At 45.1% G+C, this 23,353-nt stretch overlaps 1 protein-coding gene across 3 annotated transcripts in view; it reads right to left on the minus strand.

The window, feature by feature from the left end:
* Nucleotides 1–19,518, minus strand: part of LOC147626486 (uncharacterized) — a 29,498-nt gene extending 9,980 nt beyond the window's left edge. Inside the window, exons 1-3 of one of the 3 annotated variants that reach the window (XM_086816931.1) lie at nt 19,433–19,518; nt 19,125–19,238; nt 18,636–18,998 (exon numbers count right to left, since the gene is read on the minus strand). In XM_086816931.1, coding sequence (XP_086673057.1) covers nt 18,636–18,993 — 358 coding nt within the window. In that variant the 5' untranslated portion in view covers nt 18,994–18,998; nt 19,125–19,238; nt 19,433–19,518. Of the gene's footprint in view, nt 1–18,635; nt 19,005–19,124; nt 19,399–19,432 lie in introns of those variants that run through there. The other 2 variants (XM_086816932.1, XM_086816930.1) reach the window with 2 other exon arrangements.
* Between the last annotated feature and the right edge of the window lie 3,835 nt (nt 19,519–23,353).

The raw sequence follows: 23,353 nt of genomic DNA on the forward strand, positions 1-23,353 counted from the left end.
ATTTAAAAAATCGGTTAAGAATGGAAAATTTAAGGAAACCAAAAAGAGGGCCAATTCTGAATAGGGTAGGGAAATACCCTCCAAAACTAAGAGCACGGGAAAGGAGATCCCATGGAAACCTGTAATTCCTGAAACTAGATCACACATGACAAAACTTGTCTCTTATCCTGACCCTCAAAAAAAGGAGACTGAGAAATGCTTAGAATTTAGTGATTTAGTTACAAAAACATAAGACGAGCTTGAACCAAAACCCAAGAAAGTGAGAGTCTCAAATACTATACACCCTAGTACCTTAACGTCTATTGCTGAGATTTGCAAACCTCTAGATGTTTTAAGTGTCATCATGGAAGAGACTGAGGCCTCCACCACTCACATAGTTTGATCCCTAATTGGTTGAAGGGATAACTACCATATGGAAACCGTAAGCCCATCTTAGAGATGGATTTTTGAGTCTCACCAACACCTACTTATGGAAAGGAGGTCATGAATGAACCACTAAATATCCCCAAATTGTTAAACTTTATGGCCTCAAAAACCAGTACAACCATAACCGCCTGATTGAGTAGAGATCCTAAATTGTTTGAAGCAATGAGAGCTCTCCTTAATGGAGAACTCGATGTTCGATTACCCCTATTTGCTGACATGCATATAAGGCACGTCCCCATTTACAATGGAGACACCTTGAGTTGTACCCAAATGGATAGTCCCATTGGAAGAAGCAAATATCAAATCTATGGTTTAAATTCCACTTAACAAACTGGGACAATACTTTGAAGGTGATGAGTCTAACGCACTACTACCACTTACTGCCGGCCAAGGGCATCACAGTAATGGGAGTCCTAGATGGTGGTGCAGGAGTGAGCATAATCATGAAGAAATGTTGGGAGAAGATGGCCAATCCACGTCTAGAAGTCTCAGACATCATTGTTAATATGGGTAATGGAACTATCATCAATGAGGTCAACCCTTGCTAAAGTATCTATCTCAATGTCTATGCCTATATCAAAGAGATCCATCCCACTACTAGAATCATCACTATGAGAGGCACGATCATCATCTCCAATGGCACGATCATCATTAATGTTTTCCAAGCTATCTCCCTCCATAGTTGAGTTGACATGCTCCTCCATATGCTCAATGTGGGTGAATGTACTATAATGGCTCTTGAATGTGGTGAGATTGGGATTATATGCCACCATCCCTTATTGTCAATTATTGGTTGATGCACGACCTATTCAAGCACAAAGGTACATCATACTACAAAAAAATTACATCTCTACTATCTGTAAATGCATATATTGTAATAACCAATAATTATATGTACCTATTCACAATGTTGTGGTAGCACTAGAGTCCCATCCTTTCCTTGCCAAAACTTTGTAGAGTCAATGGTCTCACAAAGCCACTTGCATGATGCTTGATTGTTGCATTAGGACCTCTTTCCACCACATCCTTAAACCACTTGACATCCAAAATATATACAAAGAAGCTTCAAAAGTCAAGCTTATTGATATTTTGGATCAATCCACAATAATCATCCATGGCTCCATTGGCTCCCTCAAAGCTTGCAATTACCCCACAATCTTGGGTGTTCCTCTTCTCACATCAATCCTTTGTGTACGAAAATGTTTACCCTCCGACCACAAAGCATTAAACATTGTGCACATCCCAAGACAAAAAAATTTATAAATACCTCAAAATAAATTTTTGCAAGTTTAACATACTAAAATATGATTGAGAACACAAGTTTGTTTACCTTTTTGAAGCATCCTCGGGCATACTCCCACTCCTCCAATGTGATATGCATGTTTTCGTTTTGCGCCACTCTCTCCATCTCCTCATGTAGCCAATCTACATCAAGATCCTTAGGAAGTGATCATAGGTGCTCGAGGTATGGCACACTACATCCATGGCGCTTACAGAATGCCGACCTTTCACTTTGTCTTCTTGCCTTTTCATCCTCATACTTTGCCACCCATCTTCTCATCACATCACTTATTAAGCACACAAAAGGTATTAAGCTTACTATGCATCTCTGTATCCATGACTTTGGTCTTTCCCTTTCCTTAAGGAATATGAGAGGTCATCCTCAAGTCTTCTTCATTGCTCCATAGGCGAGGGAGAGAGGGATCCACTTTGGCCAGGTATTCTAAGATATAAACAAGTGATTCTTGTACCAACCAAACCCTCAGCCAAACTACCTTCTGGCTTTGCATTTTGCCTTACAAAATCCTTCTCAAGGTCTTCATGAAACGCTCAAGAAAGGACATCCATCGAGCATACACAGTGCCACATATGGAATTTGATCAATTACATGAACCATAAGATGTAGTTGGCTTGTGAGAATTGACCGTGGGAATGTCTCCTCCACCAAACAAACCACCTCCATCGCCATGACCCTTACATAGTCAAGTGTACATGGATCGATTTTTATCAAACCATGTATTTCAAACTTGAGAGTCTTTAGATGTGATGTATACGTGCATATACTAGACCAGAGAAGAAGAGAGATAGATGTGAAGTCCAAGAAATGAATATTGGTTGGTTATATGCTTAAAATAAAACAGCATATAGGTTTGATGAATGTAAGATGCTAAATTTTCACATAAAAATAAGACTTCAACTCTTTATCTTGGTTTATAATAATGATCATGTGAAATATGAAGATTTTAAGCTTGTTGATGAATGGTTCAGCACATGATGAAGATGTGTTATCACATCAAAATTCAATCCAAAATAGCCCAAGTAACATTTTTTAATTCATGCACCTTATGCAGAAGCATTCACCAATAAAGAATGATGCACAACAATGCTAAAAACTGAGATGAGAGATGAGGGTTGAGATGAGAGATGAGGGTTGAGAGAGTACATAAGTACACAATATTGCAAATGATTCTAAAGTGGAGTCACCTCGAAAGGTGTTGAAGAAACCTCTAAAGTGATACTTGAAAATGATAATTGAAGATCAACCCAAATCTATCAAAGCATGTCTTGAAGTTCAACCTAAATCTAGTGAACAAGCTTTAAAGCACGTCTTGAAGGTCAACCTAAATCTAGTGAACAAGCTTTAGAGCATGTCTTAATGGAAATAAAGAGAGATATGAAAACATTGTATTAATAGCAAATGGAAAGAAAGAGAGGTATGCAAATGTTGTATTAATAGAAAATGAGTTGAAATTTTTTAAACCAACATCTTATGTAGAAGCATGTCCAGTAAGAAGTGGAAAGAAGCAATGGATGAGGAAAACAAACCCATCTTGAAGAATGATACATGGAAGCTTATCCAATTACCAAAAGAAAAGAAAGAAATAAGAACAAAATGGCTTTACAAGCTTAGGATAGTAGTATTGATAAACACAAGACAAGGTCAGTAGCAAAAGGTAAGCCTAAGTATAAACTGAGTAGTAGCATTGACAAACACAAGGCAATGCTAGTAGTATCAAAAGGATATGAAGAAACTTGTGGTCCAATTGTAAAAATAAGCATAATTCAAACCGTTCTTACCATTTTTACATATTATAATTGGGATGTTGTTCAAATGTACATAAAAGAAGGCATTTATGAAGACGCTTATGCTCCAATTGTAAAAATGAACATAATTCAAATGGTTCTTTCCATTACTACACATTATAATTGGGATGTTGTTCAAATCGATGTAAAGGGTGCACTTTGTAATGGCTTTTCTTGAAGAACAATCTTACATTCAATCGCCAGTGGGTTATGTGGTAAAAGGAAAAGGCATCTTGTGTGTAAATTCACAGAAGCTTTGTATGGTTTTTAAGTAAGATCCAAGAGCTTGAGTTGGCACTTGAGGATTGATGAATATCCTTTCAAACAAGGATAAGTCTGATCCAAATCTTTATATCTTGCACAAAGATGGCCATATTGTGTTACTTCTTGTATATGTGGATGTTCTTATAATCACACTAGAGTATCTGCAATATTCTCTGTGAAACTTGTCTGAGCTTGCTAGAAGGCTCCTATTTGGTGAGACTCTCTCTAAACTGGCAAGAGATGAGACTAGACCCAAGTGACCCATCTCTACTTCATACTCAGCTCGGACTCAATCTGCCAAGGGGCATCCCTGTCGCACCGAGCGAGAAATGTCAAAGGATCTGCCAATAAAACCCCCAATAGTCACTGCACTAGATGCTGATTTATAAAGAGCTGAAACTCCAGTGATCCACTGCTGTGGAAATCCCATGCGTAAAAGGGTTCCCTCAAGAAAAGACCAGTCCACTCTGTCATAGGCTTTCTCAAAATCGAGAAACAAGAGAGCGAGGGGGGTACCAGTAGATGTGGCCCACTCAACAGCCTGATGGTAGCAAAAGATGTTATCCAAGATGCATCGATCCTGGATAAAAGCGGTCTGAGATCCATGAATGATATCAGGAAGATAAGGTCTCAATCGCGATGCCAACATAGTAGCGAATATCTTATATACCGTGGGGAGGAGGGTAATAGGTCTCCACTAGCGCACAATCCCCTCCTTTAGGTATAAGAGATATAAGCCCTGAGCAAAGGGAACGTGGCATAGATCTCGAATCGTATACCTCCTATAGTCCTCTGAGTAAAGCCCCAGAGATAACATCCCAATGTGTAATGAAAAATTGACGGGTAAGACCATCATCCCCTGGACAGGAAGCAGGATCAAGAGCATCCACTCCCTCTCGTAACTCCTGCACTGTAAACTCCAAACAAAGAGTGTGGGCCATGTCAGCTGTGACTGAGCGTCTCGTATGAGACCAAACAGTATCTCTCGCAACCTCAACCTCGGCTGTGACCGGGTCAGCACTAAAGAGATCCTCATAATAGGTAGTAGCAATGTCAAGAACACGGCCTGGGTGAGTCTCCAATAGTCCCTGGTAATCCAGAACTGCCCGGAGAGTAGTCCCAGATGGTCTCTCTCTCTGTGCGGTAAAGAAGTCTTTGTTCATCCGGTCACCAAGCGCTACCCAACGAGCCGCTGTCGCGTGACTGGACAACTCCGATCTTCTGTCCTGAACCTCCCGAATCTCTGTAAGTAACTCAGAATGTCTACCAGCAAAATGTGCATCACCCGGATGGCACTTTAAAAGCCGCTGTACCGATGCCAATGGAGAAGAAACTCAGCATGCATAAACTGTGCAGTAGGAGCCTGCAGTATGGGATCAGCTTCCCAAATCTGAGCAATGCCAACAAATAAATCAGGACTGGAAAGCAACCTATCCGGAATCCTGGACCCCCGCCGAACTGCAAGGGGTCGCGCAAAAGTAATAGTCAATGAAACAGGGCAATGATCTGACATCGAGGTGCCGGGCCAAATGCAAATGGAGCCACCCAAGAAGGAGGCCCAATCTCCAATATAAAATCTATCCAGTCTCTCCAATAAACGGCCCTGCTGACGGCGCAATCCCCAGGAGAAGTCCAAGGAGCGAGGGAGGTGAGCAAAAGAGGGCGTACACCATGCATCAACGGCATGAATACATAGCAAAAATCTTTCCCAATCATCCTGCTCTGACCGCGCAATAGAAGTCAACACAGGGGCAACCTCAGCCTGGTAGTCCTGAGCAGACTCAATGTTGTTGAAATCTCCTCCAACAACCCATGACTCCACTAACGAAAGCACAGGAGACACGGCATCCACCAACAGGCGCAAAAAAGCAGATCTAGATCGAGCATGAGTCGGCGCATAAATCGATAAGAAGCCAATCCAAGTATCTGCAATCCTCAAAATCACATACATAGCCCTGCCAGGAACTAAAATACCATGCTGACACACTGAGGCTACAAAGGCCGGGCTAACTGAAATGCATACGCCACAACTATGACCCGACTCCCCAATAGAAGGTGACCAGTAAGTACGAGACCCAGTGCCCAAGAGACGGCCATAGGGGTGTGCTAACTTATGCTCTTGCAACATCAAAATGTCCACAGGAGAAGGAATGGCACTGGCAATCTCTCTCTTGAGTCGGGAGGCTCTATTCCCAACTATCCTTGAAGTGCATAAACCATTAACATTCCAAGATAAGATATGCATAGCACCACAAATAGAGCAAGAGCTGTACATCTATAAGACAATACATCCCATAAGCCAGCATGGCATCCATCCACAAAGTGTACATAGCGTGCCTACAAGATGGCTAGCAAAACTGACAGCATCACAATCTGGGGAACCATAAGACAATACATCCCATAAGCCAGCATGGCATCCATCCACAAAAGTGTACATAGTATGCCTGCAAGATGGCGAACAAAACATATCTGCATCACAATCTCTGCCTCTTGGAAGAGGTTGTCTTCTCCAAGGAAGCATCCTGTGGAGGAAGACAGGGAATCCTCTTCCCCTCCGCAAAGAAATGTACATCAGCAAGCCACTGACTAACCACAGTCTGCGTACATCTCAAGGCTATAGCTACCCTCTTGATGCCCCAAATCTTCATCGAGGAGGGCATCGAGAAGGAGTCCTGTAAGAAGATCACCAATGGCAAGCAGAAGCAAGACTCTGCATCTAACCACTGTATGGCACCACAGCAGTGGGGAACCAAAGACTCCAGCCAGCCATCGTCAAGATGAGTACCAAGCCAATCCTGCAACTGTGCCAGAGTGTGGGTACGAACAAACTGTAGCACTCTCCTCTGACCATACCTCCGACCCACCAAAAGGTAGAACAAAAGAGCGCATAGGTGCAGAGACACCACCAACAAACTGAAAACCAGCACTAACTCGAGCTGAGCGCTGTGACAAGTAAGTCCTGATGAGAAAGGGGCCCAAGGCATGACCACTAGACTCTGCACGATCTGCACCCCAGGCTGGCGGACTGAAATCAAGGAATGCGCGAGGCACTCTGGGAGGCGGCGGTGGGAGGCGGCGGCGGGGGCGGAGGCAGCAGTGGAGTAGAAACCAAGGGTGCAAGTAGAGGCAGTAGTGGAGGAGCAACCAAGGGCGCAGAAAGAGGAAGTGGAGTAGGTGTGAAACGGGTATCGACCTGCATAGGTACAGGCTCTGGCAGCTGAACTGGGGCTGTGCAGGCGGTCGGGACTGGGGCGATGGAGCAGACGCCCGTGGCGAGGGTAAAGGGGGAAAATGAGATGCCTGTAGTCCAGCTGGTGGGGCCTGAAGATCCCTCTCTGAGGAAAACTGAGTACCTGGGACTGAAGAGATCTCCGGCGAAAGAGGCCTAGCTGGAGGGGCGAGGTCAACAGGTGGAGCAGAAGGGGCAGACCGCTGGCGTTGCTGAAAACTGTGGCGGCGCGGCACAGGTCTCCACTCATCAGCTGGAGGAGCAGGAGCAGAGGAGGGGGGGGGGGGTGATGACTCGAAGAGAGGATATCTGTCCGAGCCGGCGCCTTCCCCTGGCGATGCTGCTGGGTTCTGGTCTAGTCCGAGGAAGGCCCTCCCTGACGAGGTGCAGGAAGGGTGGGGCAATGACGAGCCATGTGTCCCATCTCATAACACCTGAGACACTGGCCTGGCCTACCAGTAACAAAAAGGCACTGGATAAATCGGCATCAACCTCGACCAGTGACAAGAATAGAATCCGAGATGTCGGAGGAGACAAACAACTGAACACGAGGAGGACCAGCGGAAAGGCGCACGGAGCCAGGAACAACAGCCCCCAGGTTAGATGCTAGAGCTACCACAAAGTCCTCCTGCACAAACTGGCGAGGAAGGGAAGGCAGAGAGAGTGTGAGAGGGAACCGAGGAGCAATCTGTCGGGCCTCAAACTCGTCCTCAGTCAAGGAAGGGTACCAGGGCAGGATGTACAAGGCCCGGCCACCAGCTAAGATGGGAGCAATTGCACAGAGAGCGGCCACTGAAGCAGAGTCAGAAAGTAAGGCCATGAAAATCCCGCGGCCTAGGCAAGAAACCTCCACAACCCGGCCCTGGTGGGTCCCCATAGCAGCCTGCAGGTGATCACGCAAAGTAGCTCGGGTGATTGCGCGGCCTGAAATGCGACCCACAATTGCTGTCTCTCTGAGGACTCGGCTCGAAGCGTCCGCTCCATCCATCACTTTTTCCGGGATCACGAACTGGCGAAGAGGTGGTGGGAGAGCCTCCTGGTGGAAACTCGCTACCGGCGTAGACGCCATCCTAGTTGGGGAAACCTGAATAAAGTTGCGGAGAGGAAATGCCAGGGGCCAAGGATAGCAGAAAACCACTCTCACTGCCACTCTCTTTGTCACTCTCTCTACTGCAGAAATCTTAAGAGAGCAATGTCAGAGAAACTGCAAGACCCGCATGAGCAGCCATCCAAAAGAAAAAATTGATCCTGCGGGAGATCCTCCAACTCCATATGGAAGTCCAAAACTGTGTCAAAAAGGCATGAGAGAGACCAGCATGCAGCCATGTGCCTAAGCGAGTCGGTCTATGCAATGAACGACGAAGCAAGCAATGTCTCCCCATGCGCACAGAGTATGCAAAGAAAGATGCATGACGAGCCCCTGGGTCTACAGCTGGCCACTCCCACTCTCCAGGGTCCCAATACAACTGCGAAAGGGGGCGTCCCTCCCAAATCCATAATCGCCAGCTGGGGGCAATGTCAATGTGAAAAGACAGATCCACCTCCCGCCTTTTTCTGTATGACCCCACCACACAAATGGGAGTCTAATCATACTGCCTCAACTCCTCCAGGCATCCCAAACCATGATACTGTAATCTGACATGACCAAAGCAGTCCGGGACACCCACAGGGATAAACAGCATAGGATAGTGACAGTGTGAACTCCAAACAAGAGATGGAGTGCCCTCATCACCAAACATACATAACCAGCCAATGTGTTCCGGCATCTCATGTAAACCACAAACAGCGCTGTCCCAAAGCTCAGGTATACCTGCATCAATCTCGGCCAAACGAGGGATAACACCCCTGCCAATGGACAACTCCTCCGCAATAAGATCCGCTGGGAGCTGACGTGTCTGGGACCATACATACATAGAAGCAGCAAGACCACGATCCCAGGAAGCCCAGTCAATGTGCGTCCTCTGTCCAAGCTGACGACCCTCTTCATCCAGTACATGGGGACTCCAAATGAGAGGCTAACGCTCAATCTCTGGTAATGAAGCAGGAGGACGCCTCCGCAAACTCTGCCGCATAGAAGACCAAATGTCTAAAATAGAGCGCATAAAGGGAGACAGGTGAGCTGTCTGCAAAGGCGCATCTGAAAAAATATAGCGAATGCCAACAGACCAAGTGTGACCATCTCGAGTACCTAAGCGAGGTGACACAGAGTGCGACACTGATCTGAACAACATCTTCCAAGATTCATTTCCAGGGAACAAACCACGGACAATAAACTTGGTAAGTAAAGCACGACACTGCATCTCAGGATCAATAATACCAAGGCCTCCTTCTGCCGTGGGCAGGATAATCGTCGCCCAACTAACTCTGGCTCTGGTGTTAACAGTGCCATCCTGACCACTCCATAGAAAGTTGCGGATCAGGCGTCGCACCTGTCGCAATACACCCGCACTAAGCATCCAGCAAGAAGCAATGTACCAAACAGAGGCCAGGAGGACCTGGTTGGCCACAAGGGCCCGTCCTGCAAGAGATAAATGCTAAGCTGACCAATGGCATAGCTTCCGACGAAGTGACTGCAGAACCGGATCAAACTGCTGCTGAGACGTAATATCCAATCCAACCTAAAAACCCAGATAACGACAAGACTGTCCTGGCTGCAGCCAAGTAAACCCCTCTGCCAAACCCCAGGTCGGTGCATCATCTGAACCAACAAGCATACCATATGATTTGTGCCAGTTGATGCGGGCACCACTGGCCAAGCAGTAAACATCCAAAACTGAGCGTGTCGCATCAAGGGTCGCAAAGGCATAAAGAACCATCGATAGAGTGTCATCAGCATACTCCTGATCAACCAAATCGTGCACCCTGTATATCTCTCTGACGTGCATGAATGAAGTCCGAAAGCGCCTCGCCCACAAAAAGGTATAGATAAACTGCCAGCGGGCAGCCCTGTCTCACTGAGCGAGAGATGTCAAAAGATCTGCCAACAAAACCCCCAATAGTGACTGCACTCGATGCTGACCTGTAAAGAGCAGAGACTCCAGTGATCCACTGCTGCGGAAATCCCATGCGCAAAAGAGTCCCCTCTAAAAAAGACCAATCCACCCTGTCTCGTAGGCTTTCTCAAAATCGAGAAACAACAAAGCAAGGGGAGTGCTAGTAGAGCGAGCCCACTCAACAGCCTGGTGATAGCAAAAGATGTTATCCAAGATGCTGCGATCCTGGATAAAGGCAGTTTGAGATCCATGAATGATGTCAGGAAGAAAAGGTCTTACCCGAGCTGCCAGCATAGTCGCAAATATCTTATATACCATCGGGAGGAGGGTAATAGGTCTCCACTGACGCAAAGTGTGGTATCCCCTCCCTTAGGTATAAGAGATATAAGTCCTGAGCAAAGAGAACGTGGCATAGAACCCGAATCATATATCTCCTGTAGGCCGCGAAGCAGAACCCCAGAGATAGCATCCCAATGTGTGACGAAGAACTGTCTGGTGAGACCGTCATCTCCCGGGCAGGAAACGAGATCAAGAGCATTCACTGCCTCTCGTAGCTCCTGCACTGTAAACCTCGAGGAAAGAGTGCGGGCCATATCAGCAGTGAAAGAGCGTATCGTATGAGACCACAGAGTATCTCTGGCATCCTCAATCTCAGCTGTGACCGGATCAGCACTGAAAAGAGTCTCATAATAGGAAGTGGCAATGTCAAGAACACGGTCTGGGTGTGTCTGCAAAAGTCCCTGGTTGTCCAGAACAGCACGGAGAGTAGTACCAGAGGGTCTCTCCCTGTGTGCAGAAAAGAAGTCTTTATTCATCCGGTCACCAAGCGCTATCCAACGAGCCGCTGTCATGTGACTGGAGAACTCAGATCGTCTCTCCTGAATCTCCCGAATCTCTGCAAGAATCTCAGCATGGGTACCATCATAATGTGCATCACCCGGATGGGACTGTAATAGCCGTTGGACCGAAGCTAAAGGAGCAACCAAGGAGCGCGCACGCTGGGCCACCGCACGACGACAAGCGGAGGTGGTCTCCCTGCAAGATGTACTCGACTCTGTGATACAGGTGGCAAGAAACTCAACATGTGTGTACTGTGCAGGGGGTCATGTGCTATAGGATCAGCACTCCATATCTGAGAAATACGATCAGATAAATCAGGATCTGAGAGCAATCTGTCCGGAATCCTAGATCCCCGCGGCCCTGCAAGGGGGCGCGCAAAAGTAATATCCAAAGATAAAGGACTGTGATCTGATATCGAGGTGCCTGGGCAAATGTAGATGGAGCCACCCAAGAAAGATGCCCAATCTCCAATATAAAATCTATCCAACCTCTCCAGTAAGCGGCCCTGCTGACGGCGCAAGCCCCATGAGAAGCCTAAGGAGCGGGGATGGTGTGCAAAAGAATGAATACATAACAAAAATCTCTCCCAAGCATCCTGCTCTAACTGCGCAATAGATGTCAACACAGGGGCAATCTCCGCCTGGTAGTCCTGGGGAGACTCAATGTTGTTGAAGTCTCTCTCTCTCTCTCTCTCTCTCTTTTTTGGAGTATCCAAGGCTATATTATGTCGTACTGTATCCCATAGACCGCCAAATGGCCTCGCACTATGGGCAGAACAAATCAAAGAGAAAAGTACAAAATCAAAAGATCAAGGTGGCTGATGTGATGCATGAAGAATCAGCCACTCTGGCACAGCATAGTGCCATACCATGAAGCCCCTGTCAAAATGAAAGAACAGTGAAGACCGCCCCCAAGTATGAAGAAAATCAAATCTCCGCTGTTGTGTAGCTCTAGAATCCCCCTGTGAAGCATCCCACTCACTACAGAGAGAGCGCAGTAACTCGGACCAAATGATATGCAAGGTGTCCTCTGCAGAGGAAGGCTCGTGACTAAGAACATGCATGCATCGAACCTTCCAAATACACCACAGTGTGATAAAAGCAATAGTGGCAACAATAGGCTCCCTACTCTGGTCAGCAACATCGCGAACTAATACGGGAATCATGGAAAGTGAACTCCCATAATAAGTCGCAAGGGCCAGTAAATAAACGGGGTATGTAGGCTCCCCCTCGAAGAAAAGGTGTGGGCCAGAGAACTGCAGAAGCTAGGAGACTGCACCCCACGTGACATAGCCCTAACAAACACCCACACGAGAGAGTAGGCAAATAGATCTCCAGATCGGCTGCACCTGAGCACAAGTCCAAAAGCAGTGTCTGTGTGACTCTGGCAAGTGAGCGATGCAACGTAAACAAGAAGAAGCATGACCCATCTGTGCTGACCAGGTCCCAATAGCCAACCCAGCATGAGCACATTGACTCAGAACTTACATGTGAATGCATGGGAAAGGCCAAAATGCAGCCATGAGCGCATTCTAATAGCTGCCTGTAGTCATGTGTGAGAAATATAGCTCTGCCAATCGGTACTGAGTACTCCAAAAAGGAAACTACAGGGTCTGATGAAAGAACAGCTGGCCATAACCACTCTCCAGGATCCCAAGACAACCCAGACAATGGACGCCCCTCCCAAATCCACAATGTCCAAAGAACAATCTCGTCCAGCTCAATCTGTGGATCAACTCTTTGTACCTTGCCTTTGGAACCAACAACGTGGATGCGATGCCAATCGCAAAGGTCAAAGGGGAGGCAGAATCTGAATGCAATAATCTGAAATCATGAAGAACCGCAAAGAGAATATCACCATGACGGGCCTAGGATGGCAGAGAGTCTGTCGTCTCGAAAAAGCCCACCACCTTGCCAAAAAAGATTTGACTCTCCATCTGAGGATCTGCCTCAATCCAATGCTGTGGGATAGCAGTATCAATCTCCTGCATATGAGAAACAACACCCTTGCCAATAGAGTAAGTGGTGGCTATCAAATTTGTATCAAGGCATCGAGCGGCCAGCCAAGACTGTAAAGATGCCGCAGGGCCCCTGGCCCAAGCTGCCCAATCTATGTGATTACGTAAGCCCAACTGTCGACCCTCTACATCTAGAACCCTGGGATTCCAGATGAGAGGCTGACGCTCAATCTCCTCTGTAAGGACCGAGTGCCGATGAATAATGCACTTGCGCGGAGCATGCCAGACCCGAGAATGAAACGCAAGAAGTAAGATCGTGAGAGCTGCATCACTCAAAATGAATCTATAAGGAGCCCAGTCACCTCCCCTAGCGGGGGTCGAGTGCAAAACTGCATGGCGAAGAAAAGATTTCCAAGGCTCGTTCCCACAGAACATTCCCCGAATGATAAATAAGAGCTCTACTCTGTATATCAGGATCAATGATACCCAAACCTCCCTGCGACCGAGGCAAAATGCATGTGTGCCGAGCAACCCGAGCTCTAGTGTCATGGGAACCATCAGATCCAGTCTAGAAATAGTTACGCACCAAGCACCTGAGCCTAGAGATCACACCAGGGTGCAGCATCCAACACGAGGCAATGTACCTGATTCACCACAAGAGCCCATCTAGCCAGAGATAAATGATAAGCTGGCCAATGAGTGAGCTTCTTGCGGATGGAATCAAGTACCGGGAAGAACTGCTGGGCGGACTCACATCCAGGCCAATCTGAAATCCCAAATATCTGCATGATTCACCAGGCTGCAACCATGATGAATCCATCTGTTGTCTGTGCCAACAAGAATACCCGATGATTTATTCCAGTTGACACGACCGCCGCTAGCAACACAGAACCTGTCAATCATACCTCGTACTCTATCACGCGTATCCTCAGAGAACTCCGTGATCAAAAGAGTGTCATCTGCCTACTCTAAATCCAGTAGCTCAGTCTGCTGCCCCGCAGCGATCGGCAGATGCAAGCCGGGAATGCGAGTGGACTGAGTGCACAAATAGGATGACAGGGCTCTGCAAAGAATAAGAACAAGGAAGGAGCAAGAGGGCAACCCTGTCTGACCAATCTGCCCAAGGAGGAGTGGCAACTAACAAAACCTCCAATGGTGACCGCACTGGTCGCGGAGCGGTAGAGACTTGAGATGCCTCTAATCCATCCGTCTGGAAAGCCCAATCTGGCGAGGGTACCCTCTAGGAAATCCCTGCCGACTCTATCATAGGCCTTCTCAAAATCGAGGAGGACTACCAAACGCTGAGAAGAAGACTTGACCCATTCGGCTGCAGCTTAAAAAGTAAACACATTATCAAGTATGCACATGTCCTGTATGAAAGCTGTCGGAGATCCATGAATGAGTAAAGGCATAAAAGGCTTCAACCGAGCCGAAATCAAATGAGCCATAAGCTTGTAGGAGGAGGAAAGCAAAGTAATAGGTCTCCACTATCGTAGCAAAGTAGGGTCCCCCCCTTTGGGGATAAGTGCAATCAATCCAGATGTCATAGGATGGGGGCATGCTACCAGTATCAAACATTTGCTGTAAACCAAGGAGCAAGGGTCGGTGCAGCAACTCCCAGTACTCTAGAAAAAACTGCCGGGTGAGACCATTATCTCCTAGGCAAGAGGAGGCATCCAAGGAGCCGACTGCAGCCCGAAGCTCTATATCCATGAACGGACGCATAAGGGAAGCAGACATGTCTGGGGTGACTACCATAGGCACATGAGACCAGACCTCATCTCTAGCATCAGCAATCTCAAAAAAGAGTCTCAAAATAATCAGGTGCCAAGGCTAAAACTGCATCCGGCTGTGAGTACAATACCCCATCCGAGTGCCTGATGGCTCTCAAGCAAGAACCAGAGGGGCGCTCTTGAAAGGTGGCAAAGAAGTCCTTGTTCATAGTATCAGCTTTGGTAATCCACTGAGAGACCGAAGCATGATAAGTGAACTCAGCCCTTCTTTCCAAAACTAGAGAGAGCTCTACCCTAGCCTCACTCTCCTCCTGAGCAAGATAGGAATCCTGTGAGTGCTGCTCCTATAGCCGATGAATAGAGGCAAGGCAAATATGGAGGCCCTGCTCACTGGCAGTCAAGAAACGTCTCCGCGCAATCGCATGATGACGACACGTCTCACTAGAGACAGCAAGGCAATCCAAAATAAAATGTGCGTAATCTAAGGGGGGGACCTCAGGAGAAATACGTCAGATGTCCTCCAGTTGGGTATGCAAAGTGTTAGAAGACAAAACCACATCTGGAATCCTGCAACCCCAGTGAGGAGCATCCGGCCTCTGAGCTACAATGCGGATAGAGACAGGAGCATGATTTGAAAGCACAGTGCCTGGCCATATCATCATAGAACCACCAATCCTAGATGCCCATGCACCAATGTAGAAGCGATCCAATCTCTCCAATAGCCGACCGGCTTGTCTACGAAAACCCCATGAAAATCGAAGGTACCCTCTGTGTGCAGAAAAAAGACTGCTCATGGCACGCATCTGAAAGTCTCAAAGCAAACAGGAACCTGTCCCAAGCATCAATCTCAACTGTAGCAATCTCAAACAAATGAGGAGTGTTAGCACGATAGTCAGAGGGAGATTTAAGGTTATTGAAATCCCCTCCCACTATCCAAGAGTCCACAGGTGGCAATACATCCACAATCTCATGCCAGAAATCTGCTCTCAGACGAGCATCCGTAGGCGCATAAACACATAATAAACCAATCAACTGATCACCAATCTGCATCGAAACCCATATGCATCTACCAGTAATCAATGTCCCGTGGTCCCTAACACGAGATCCAGCGCGGACCCACCAAGAAGCAACACCTCCACTGCAAGACATCACTCCCGTGGCAGGCTCCCAAAAAGTGTTCGAGTTGCCTGGGAGAATCTTCCCACAGGATTGTGTGTCTGCCAGAGTTTGTGCTCCTGCACAAATAAAACATCCACCTCACCAGCCACATATCTGTGCAAATCCTGTCTCAAAAGAAGTTTCCTCGCACCACACTGGCGAGAGCTATGTAACCCATTGGTGTTTCAAGTGACAATATGCAAGTCCATCATAACAGTAAAGACCACAGCAAGCATACATCATTGGCAACCCACAATGAGCATACATCTAGTAACCCACAATGAGCATACATCTAACTGCGTTGGGCCGCTGGCGCTTGGCCTCTGGCCGAGAAACTAGCTGATCAAACCTCCCTGAGTCTGGAGGAAGCAGAAAGATGTCTCCCCCAGGTCTAAAATCAAGTGTCAAGCTAAACCATCTCTACACATATGGTTGAGAGCATCTGAGGGCCTTGCAGATTCTCTTCACTGACCACTGAAGAGTTTTCGAGGGAGGGGACCAGGAGTCTGCAAAACAGAAGAGCACTGGTAAGACATATCTACAAAGACCATTCTCTCATTTCGCCCTACCAATGCAGTGGGTGATCTGGAAGAGTGAGATATCAGCTACAAGTGCAGGTGCCCAGTGAGACGCTGCAAAATCTGAGTGCATGTGAAAGAAAGGGCCGAATCCTCTGACTAGTCCTCCTGCTGCCCAGTGAAAGGTAGGAGGAAAGAGAGGAAAGGAATCCTCTCACGCTATGGAGCAAGCAGGGTCTGATGACGAGAGCAGTATGCTCGGATCTCAAGAGGGCCAGAGTCATCCGCACTAACACCTGCCAAATCAAAAACGCCATGATATAGGTGCACTGTCCATAAATAACTATGAAACCTCCTTCCCCACAGGGGGTGCCTATCTCGGGGCTGGCAAGAGCACCAAGGCCCGAGAGGGCGAAGAAGGAAGTACTGGAAATTCTGTATCCATCGCACCAAACCCAGCAAAAGGAGGAGGTATAGGAGGTCCCAGAGGAGGAGCCGAAACGTGCACCTCCTGCGGTGAAGCAGGAACCAAGGAAAGGCAAAGGTCCTCCTGAGAACCCTCCTCTGACACAATGAAAAGTGAAGGGGCAACCTGCTGCTACTATCTCTGAGCACTAGAAGAGGGTGGGGCATCCCGAGTGACTGGTGCCCTAAAATGATGACGACGATCAACTGTGCGCCAGCCCCCTGTCTCCGGGGGGTGGGTAGCACACGGCTACTAAGGGGTCGCGGCTGCTGCTGCTGCGAAGTGCGACGCGGATGCTGTGCCTGAGCCTGCTATCTGGGGCGTCGAGTAGGGTGAGGCCAATCATGAGCTAAGTGTCCAAAAGACTAGCAGCCCAAGCACTGGTCCGGTCGGCCAGTGATAGATACGCTGGCAAAAGGAGAGTTGTATAATCTGACCATCTATTTTGTATTATCTTGGTCTCATAGGTCATTCTAGACGTTAATATAACATTTCATTTCATTTCTCTCACTTTGGAGGTAATTTCTCTCTTCAGCTATTCAGATGTGAGACGTCAAATAGTGCTTTATTTTTAGAACAATTTTATTTTTGAGTGCTAGCAATACGCTTTTAGCCAAAAAGAATAAAAGGAGGGTGAGACCCTCATTGTAGCACATCAAATCTCGCATGAAACCTCATGTTGTACAGTAAGCATGCCATAAATATAAAGTAATACCGAAAGGGGCACCAAGGTTTGAGGCTAGTATCTCTAATGCAGAAGCATGCTAGCTCCCATGTGCAAGTGTTCGTGAAGTTATTTAACGTGTTCTTCTCATTTTTTGAAGTGTTCTTGATCCCCCACCACCCGTTCAAGTTATTGAGGCTGATTTCAACTATACAAGCCGGTCATCTCAAAAGTAAGAGCTGTAAGAGTCCGTTCAAACTGTAACTGCATGCAAAGTGTAACACACAGCCGATGAAACTACTCTATCCACCACAGATAGAGAAGCGTAACTGAAGAACACAATCATGCTCACTTGAGGGTGTGCGCATAGTAAACTGAAAGCAAAGAGAATGTTGGTAACGGTGCAAGCTACTTGATGATGACCCTTCGTCTTCCCTCGATGACACAATCTTGCTGACTTGAGGGTGTACGCATAGTAAACTGAAAGCAAAGAGAATGTTGTAACAGTGCAAGCTACTTGATGATGACCCTTCATCTTCCCACAATGTTACTCTTCATCTGCTCGACGGGTACGGCAAGGCTTGTTGCTGCTAACTGCCTCTTAAGCAATTCTATCACCCCCTGAGTTCTTGACTTGTGAGTCCGAAAAACAAAGGGTTCTTTATACAGGTTTGGTTTTTGAGTTCTAGATCGAGCAAGATCAAAAATCAAAAACTGGAAAATCAATAACTCACCAAAAATGAGTGCTTTTGGTGAGAAATTGACCCCAAACCTATAAAGTATCAAAACCCCTTATTTTCTACATGAAATTTCATGATTCTAAGATTCTGAATGGATGCCTATGTGGCTCGTCTAGAGACCTAGAGACTCTCGCAGACGGCATAGGGCAACTTTAAAAAGTGGCCTAAATGCAAGCAGGTTTCTAGGTACTGTGGTGTGCACTAACATGCACCTTGCTGGTGACAGTAACCTGCGCGTCAAGAGGTGGTGCATGTAACACGAAGCATTTGGGCTTCCATTTCAACCACATCTGAAGTGGGGGATCTATCTAGTCGGCTTTACTCGCATGTCCAACTCCAAGGTCATCACCACAATCCATGTGTGTGTGTTGGGGGGGAGGGGGGTTAGGAGGGGGCTATTCATCATGACATGGTTCAGACTACCATACTTAACCAAAAACTCTTTACTAAAAACCAAACATTCACCTAACTCCTAAACAAGCAAAAATAAGAGAATTTTACAACACCTTAATTCTTAAACTAAGCTCAATACTACAAATTAAAGCACTTCACAAACAAAGCACCTGCTCTTGAAGTTGATACTCCTGGCTTTTCTTCCTCTAGCAGGCTTTCTGCCATCTTCATTCTAGATTCCACTAGACGTTCATACTCTTCTTTCAACATTGTTAGTGCATCCGCATAGGCAGGAAGGTTCATGTCATCGATACCAATGAGAGCGCCTTCTTCTATCACGTTGAGGAACTCCTCCAATGGACCAGGACTCACAGTCGGACACCAAAAGACCATGTCAGATGTCTGCCGACCTTTGGCGAAGCAGATGAGACTTTGCCTTCTGACTTTGCAAGTGAATACATTTTCTGAAATGCTCAGCTTTTGTTTTGTCCTTAGATCTTTCACACGTAGGTACTGCTTCTTCGGCATTGATGCTGCAGCTTACAGACATAGACATTACTGACTCTCTCTCTCTCTCTCTCTCTCTCTCTCTCTTCTCACACACACGCACACTCACAACGCATGATCTCTCTCTCTCAAGCGCAGGCTGCAGCTCATACCTGTAACCTACAGAGGTTGGGCACTGGGCAGTGGGAGGAGGGCTGCGGGCAGGCTGGGAGTCAGGACGAGGAGATGGCGCGGCAGTAGCCGGCTCAAGCTTGTTACACAGCACGCTGCAGCAGACACAAGTGCTAGCTTCAAGTTTCAACTCAGCTTAAGTTAGGCTTTTTTACACACGGCGCCCCAATCGCAGCCCATTACTGGGGTACTCAAAAAAATACGTTGCCCAACCACACACACCCTCACTTGGGAAAAAACAAAAAAGCAACGTTCGCTTGGAAAAAAAAAAGGCTGCTGAAAAGGTTACTATTGTCAGTCTGCACGAGTGAAGGTGATGGCGGGAAGAAAAGCTGTTGGAGGAGTGCAAGGGTGCCCAATGTTGGACAGCAAATGTTGGCTGTCCCATCTCCAAAGATGGCTGACTCAACAAGAATCTCTTTAGCCAATTTATGTTGCATGGCTTTCGGTCTACCCAAAAAATCTTATTGTACCATCTCTTTTTGACCTTGACCTCATCTAGAGCCATTCTTGTGATTCCTGATGCAACAAGGTGCATATCAGAGCCAGTGTATAGAATTGCTCGTGTTACTTTCTTCCCTATTTGTTCAGAGGGGAAGCACATCACCAAGCACATGGGAGGTGTTGAGCAATAAAAGCACTTCAAAGTATCATAGCTTCCCACATTTCTCCCAGTAGGACCAACTTTTGTCAAACGACCAATCCAATGCGGCTTATTATTCTCCCTTGACCTCTTCAATCCATCACACAGTACATTAGAGCACGCTAAATACCCCCACATCTTCTAATCCTAATTGTCCCCATGAAACTGGAAACATTGCTTGTCATTTCATCTGTCCACACATGGCCATCAAATTTATTTTCTAGGCCAACCATTCTATTACTAGCCTTGGCAAATGGCAACTCAAACATTATATTCCCATTATATCTTGTAGGGAGCTCTTCAACCTGACGGATTTCTCTGATCAGATCAAATGTGATTTGGAGTGAATTCTGCACAGGCAAAATTTTCAACATCTCAACAACACTCATTGTATCTGAGGTCTCAATGTTGAAAAGGGGCTCCAGTTTTACTCTATCCTCAGTCCCCTTAGCATCAACCAGTAGGTCATCTGTGGAGACTTGTGATGGAATTTTGTGTCCATTAACCACAAAGGTTCTCCCAAACTGAATGTCCAGTTGAAAGAAATTTTCATCTCCTCTTTTAATAGTTGGCATCTCAAATGAAAGGCCGTTAGTCTCAGCACCAACTATCTGATGTAGAGTTATTGAATCTTCCTTCAATCCAAATGTTAATGAGAGATAATGTTTGGAAACCTCAATGATACCATTCGTAGTTGCTAGCTCTACATGCTTCTTTTTAGCTTCATCTCTCAGACAAGCCGTCTCCATTGTAGAAAATGGTATTAAGGTTATGCTATAGCAAGGTAAGCGACAGCATGAATCTCTTCTAGCACGAAGTCCACAAGCACCACCAGGTATAATATTTAATTAAATTTAGATTGTGTCAAAATACTAATGACAACAAAATATCTTTTAATTAAAGGGCCACCCCACTCCAATATTTGTTGAAACATGAAAATCCTATCTTCATCATTGCATATGTATTTATTATTCTCTCTCTCTTGGATCTCTCTCTCTCTCTCTCTCTCTCTCTCTCTCTCTCTCTCTCACACACACACACACACACACACACATGTAAGCCTCTCTCTCTCTCTCTCTCTCTCTCTCTCTCTCTCTCTCTCTCTCTCTCTCTCTTGGATCTCTCTCTCTCTCTCTCTCTCTCTCTCGCACGCACACACACACACACACATATCAATTTATCAAAACATTAAGCCATAAATGGCTTGAATTACATACCACACTTGGTATTTTACTCCATTGAATACCACACTTGGTATTTTCATACCACAATTAGTGTGGGCAATTAAATTACATACCACACTTGGTATTTTACTCCATTGAATACCACACTTGGTATTTTCATACCACAATTGGTATGGGCAATTAAATTTATTCTCTACTTGATTAGGTGGGAAACTCAGCTTGGCAATATCTTGGTCTGAACATTTTATTTCTACCTAACCCTCTACCTCTTTACTCTAATACACATGGGTGTCCATTACTAAGGATTTATTTTATACACACATTGACCTATACCCAAATACTTCCTTGCAATTTTAGTAATCAGGGACACACACACACACACACACACACACACAAACACACATATATCATTTTAGTAAGCATCTTGCCATAATTGGCTTGAAATTCACACCACACCTGGTATATACAATTTTTTAATACCACAAATGGTATTACCATACCACAATTGGTATGGAAAATATTCTTCAAGTGATTTTTAATTGCAAATGGTATGTGGGACACTAACTCTTACATTATTATAAAGCTTTCTAATTTTAACTCTTTTTCCCTACCTATGTATTATTACCCTTGTAGTATGCATATATAAAAAGATCACATATTTTCTTGGTAATGGACACATGGTCTGAAACCTAGTAACCTAAATTAAAATCTATATTAAGCTTGACTTTGAAGCTAGACATTCTATTCTAGACATAGAAAATGGTTATTTTTAACTACAGTGTGGGAAGGTATTCTTAGCTTTCTATTTTTTAACTACAGTGTGGGAAGGTATTCTTAGCTTTCTATTTTGAAACTTTTATCCTATGCATGCATGTAAGGTAACTTTGCATACTTTATTGTAATGTGAAACCCTTTTGCCCTCAAATGACTTCTGAATACCATAAATGGTATTGACATACCACAATTGGTATGCAATATATATAATTTTGTAAAAAAAGTGATGTTTTTAATTATAATTTCTATGGTGGGACACTGAGTCCTACATCACCTAAACTATAAAGCTTTCTATTTTAGCTCTATTTCTTTACCTGTTTACTATTACTTCTCTATTATGCTCTATTCACTCCTCTTTATCGCCACAATAATTTTCTTTGCAAGAAAATAAAAATATTGGTGGTTTTTTTTTTAATCCGACCCGCTTCACTCACTATTTCTTAATGCAAGAAAGCAGATCTACATCCTCTTCATAAATACACCCTCCCCTTGGATCTTCACCCCATATTACTGTGGTTCACAGTTATGGCTCAGTTAGAGTGCCATCACACTCTACTAGGGCAATTAAGTGAAGGTTTTCTTAAGTGAAGGTTTTGTTTTATTATTGATGCAATGATTTTTTTGAAATGATACCTTCATAATTGAGTTATTTGAGCTTTTGCTTTGTCGCAATTCTTCTTTAACCAAGCAAATAATTTAATTAACTATAGTGACTGTTATGGTATAGTCTTTTTATTGTGCATGTATTGGCAGGTTTGGTCCTTGTTATTTACCTAATAAATCAAAATTGTATAATTTGACTTCAAAAAAGTATTTCAAAACAGGCTTTAATAAGCAAGATGATAAATAGTTTTCTTGATGTTAATAAGCAAGATGATAAATGGTTTTTTCACTCTTACTGCAGGATATTATTCAAACTTTAATAGGATTTGTTAAATCTAAAATTTTGGAAGATGGCTCTAATTTCTATTTTGTGTTATGTATTATTGCAAAAAGCTTCCCAATTATAACTACAAAAACCTTGTTTTATGGGTCATAGTTAGCAATAAGTATTGATTTCATTTTTCAGTAAACAAGTGCTTTAGGCACTTAATGCATTAATTATTCAAATGCTCTTCATCTAAACACATTAGTTGACTTAATAAACAATTAAAATTGTTCCCTCTGTAAAGTGGAATTCGCTCTTTTAGCAACTGGTGCTCTTACACACTTACACTTACACACACACCCATACTCATTCTCAATAACACACTCTTGAAGCCATTTCTCTTTATGCTTAACTATTGGTATTAATTGGAGTTCATGTTAGACTCTGATTAATTTTGGAAGATGAAAAGGGTTGAGCTAATGTTTTTCATACTTGTTAGCTTCCTCCTTGCTAGCTTTGCGAGCTCTCTCTCTCTCTCTCTCTCTCTCTCTCCTACTTGCACACCCATTTCAAAATTATATACTCATATACTCTATACTAAGTAGCTCTTATAAGCTTCCTTTTATCTAGTTTCCTCTCTCACTCTCTCGATAACACATAATGTGTTAATTTAAATTCATGGTGGATTAAAACATATAGCATTATACTGCTAGTATGATTTCATACCCAAAAATTTAATTT

The sequence above is a fragment of the Cibotium barometz genome, chromosome 22 (assembly GCF_041138505.1).
Source record: "Cibotium barometz isolate CiBa-2024 chromosome 22, ASM4113850v1, whole genome shotgun sequence".
NCBI classification, from domain to species: Eukaryota; Viridiplantae; Streptophyta; class Polypodiopsida; order Cyatheales; family Cibotiaceae; genus Cibotium; species Cibotium barometz.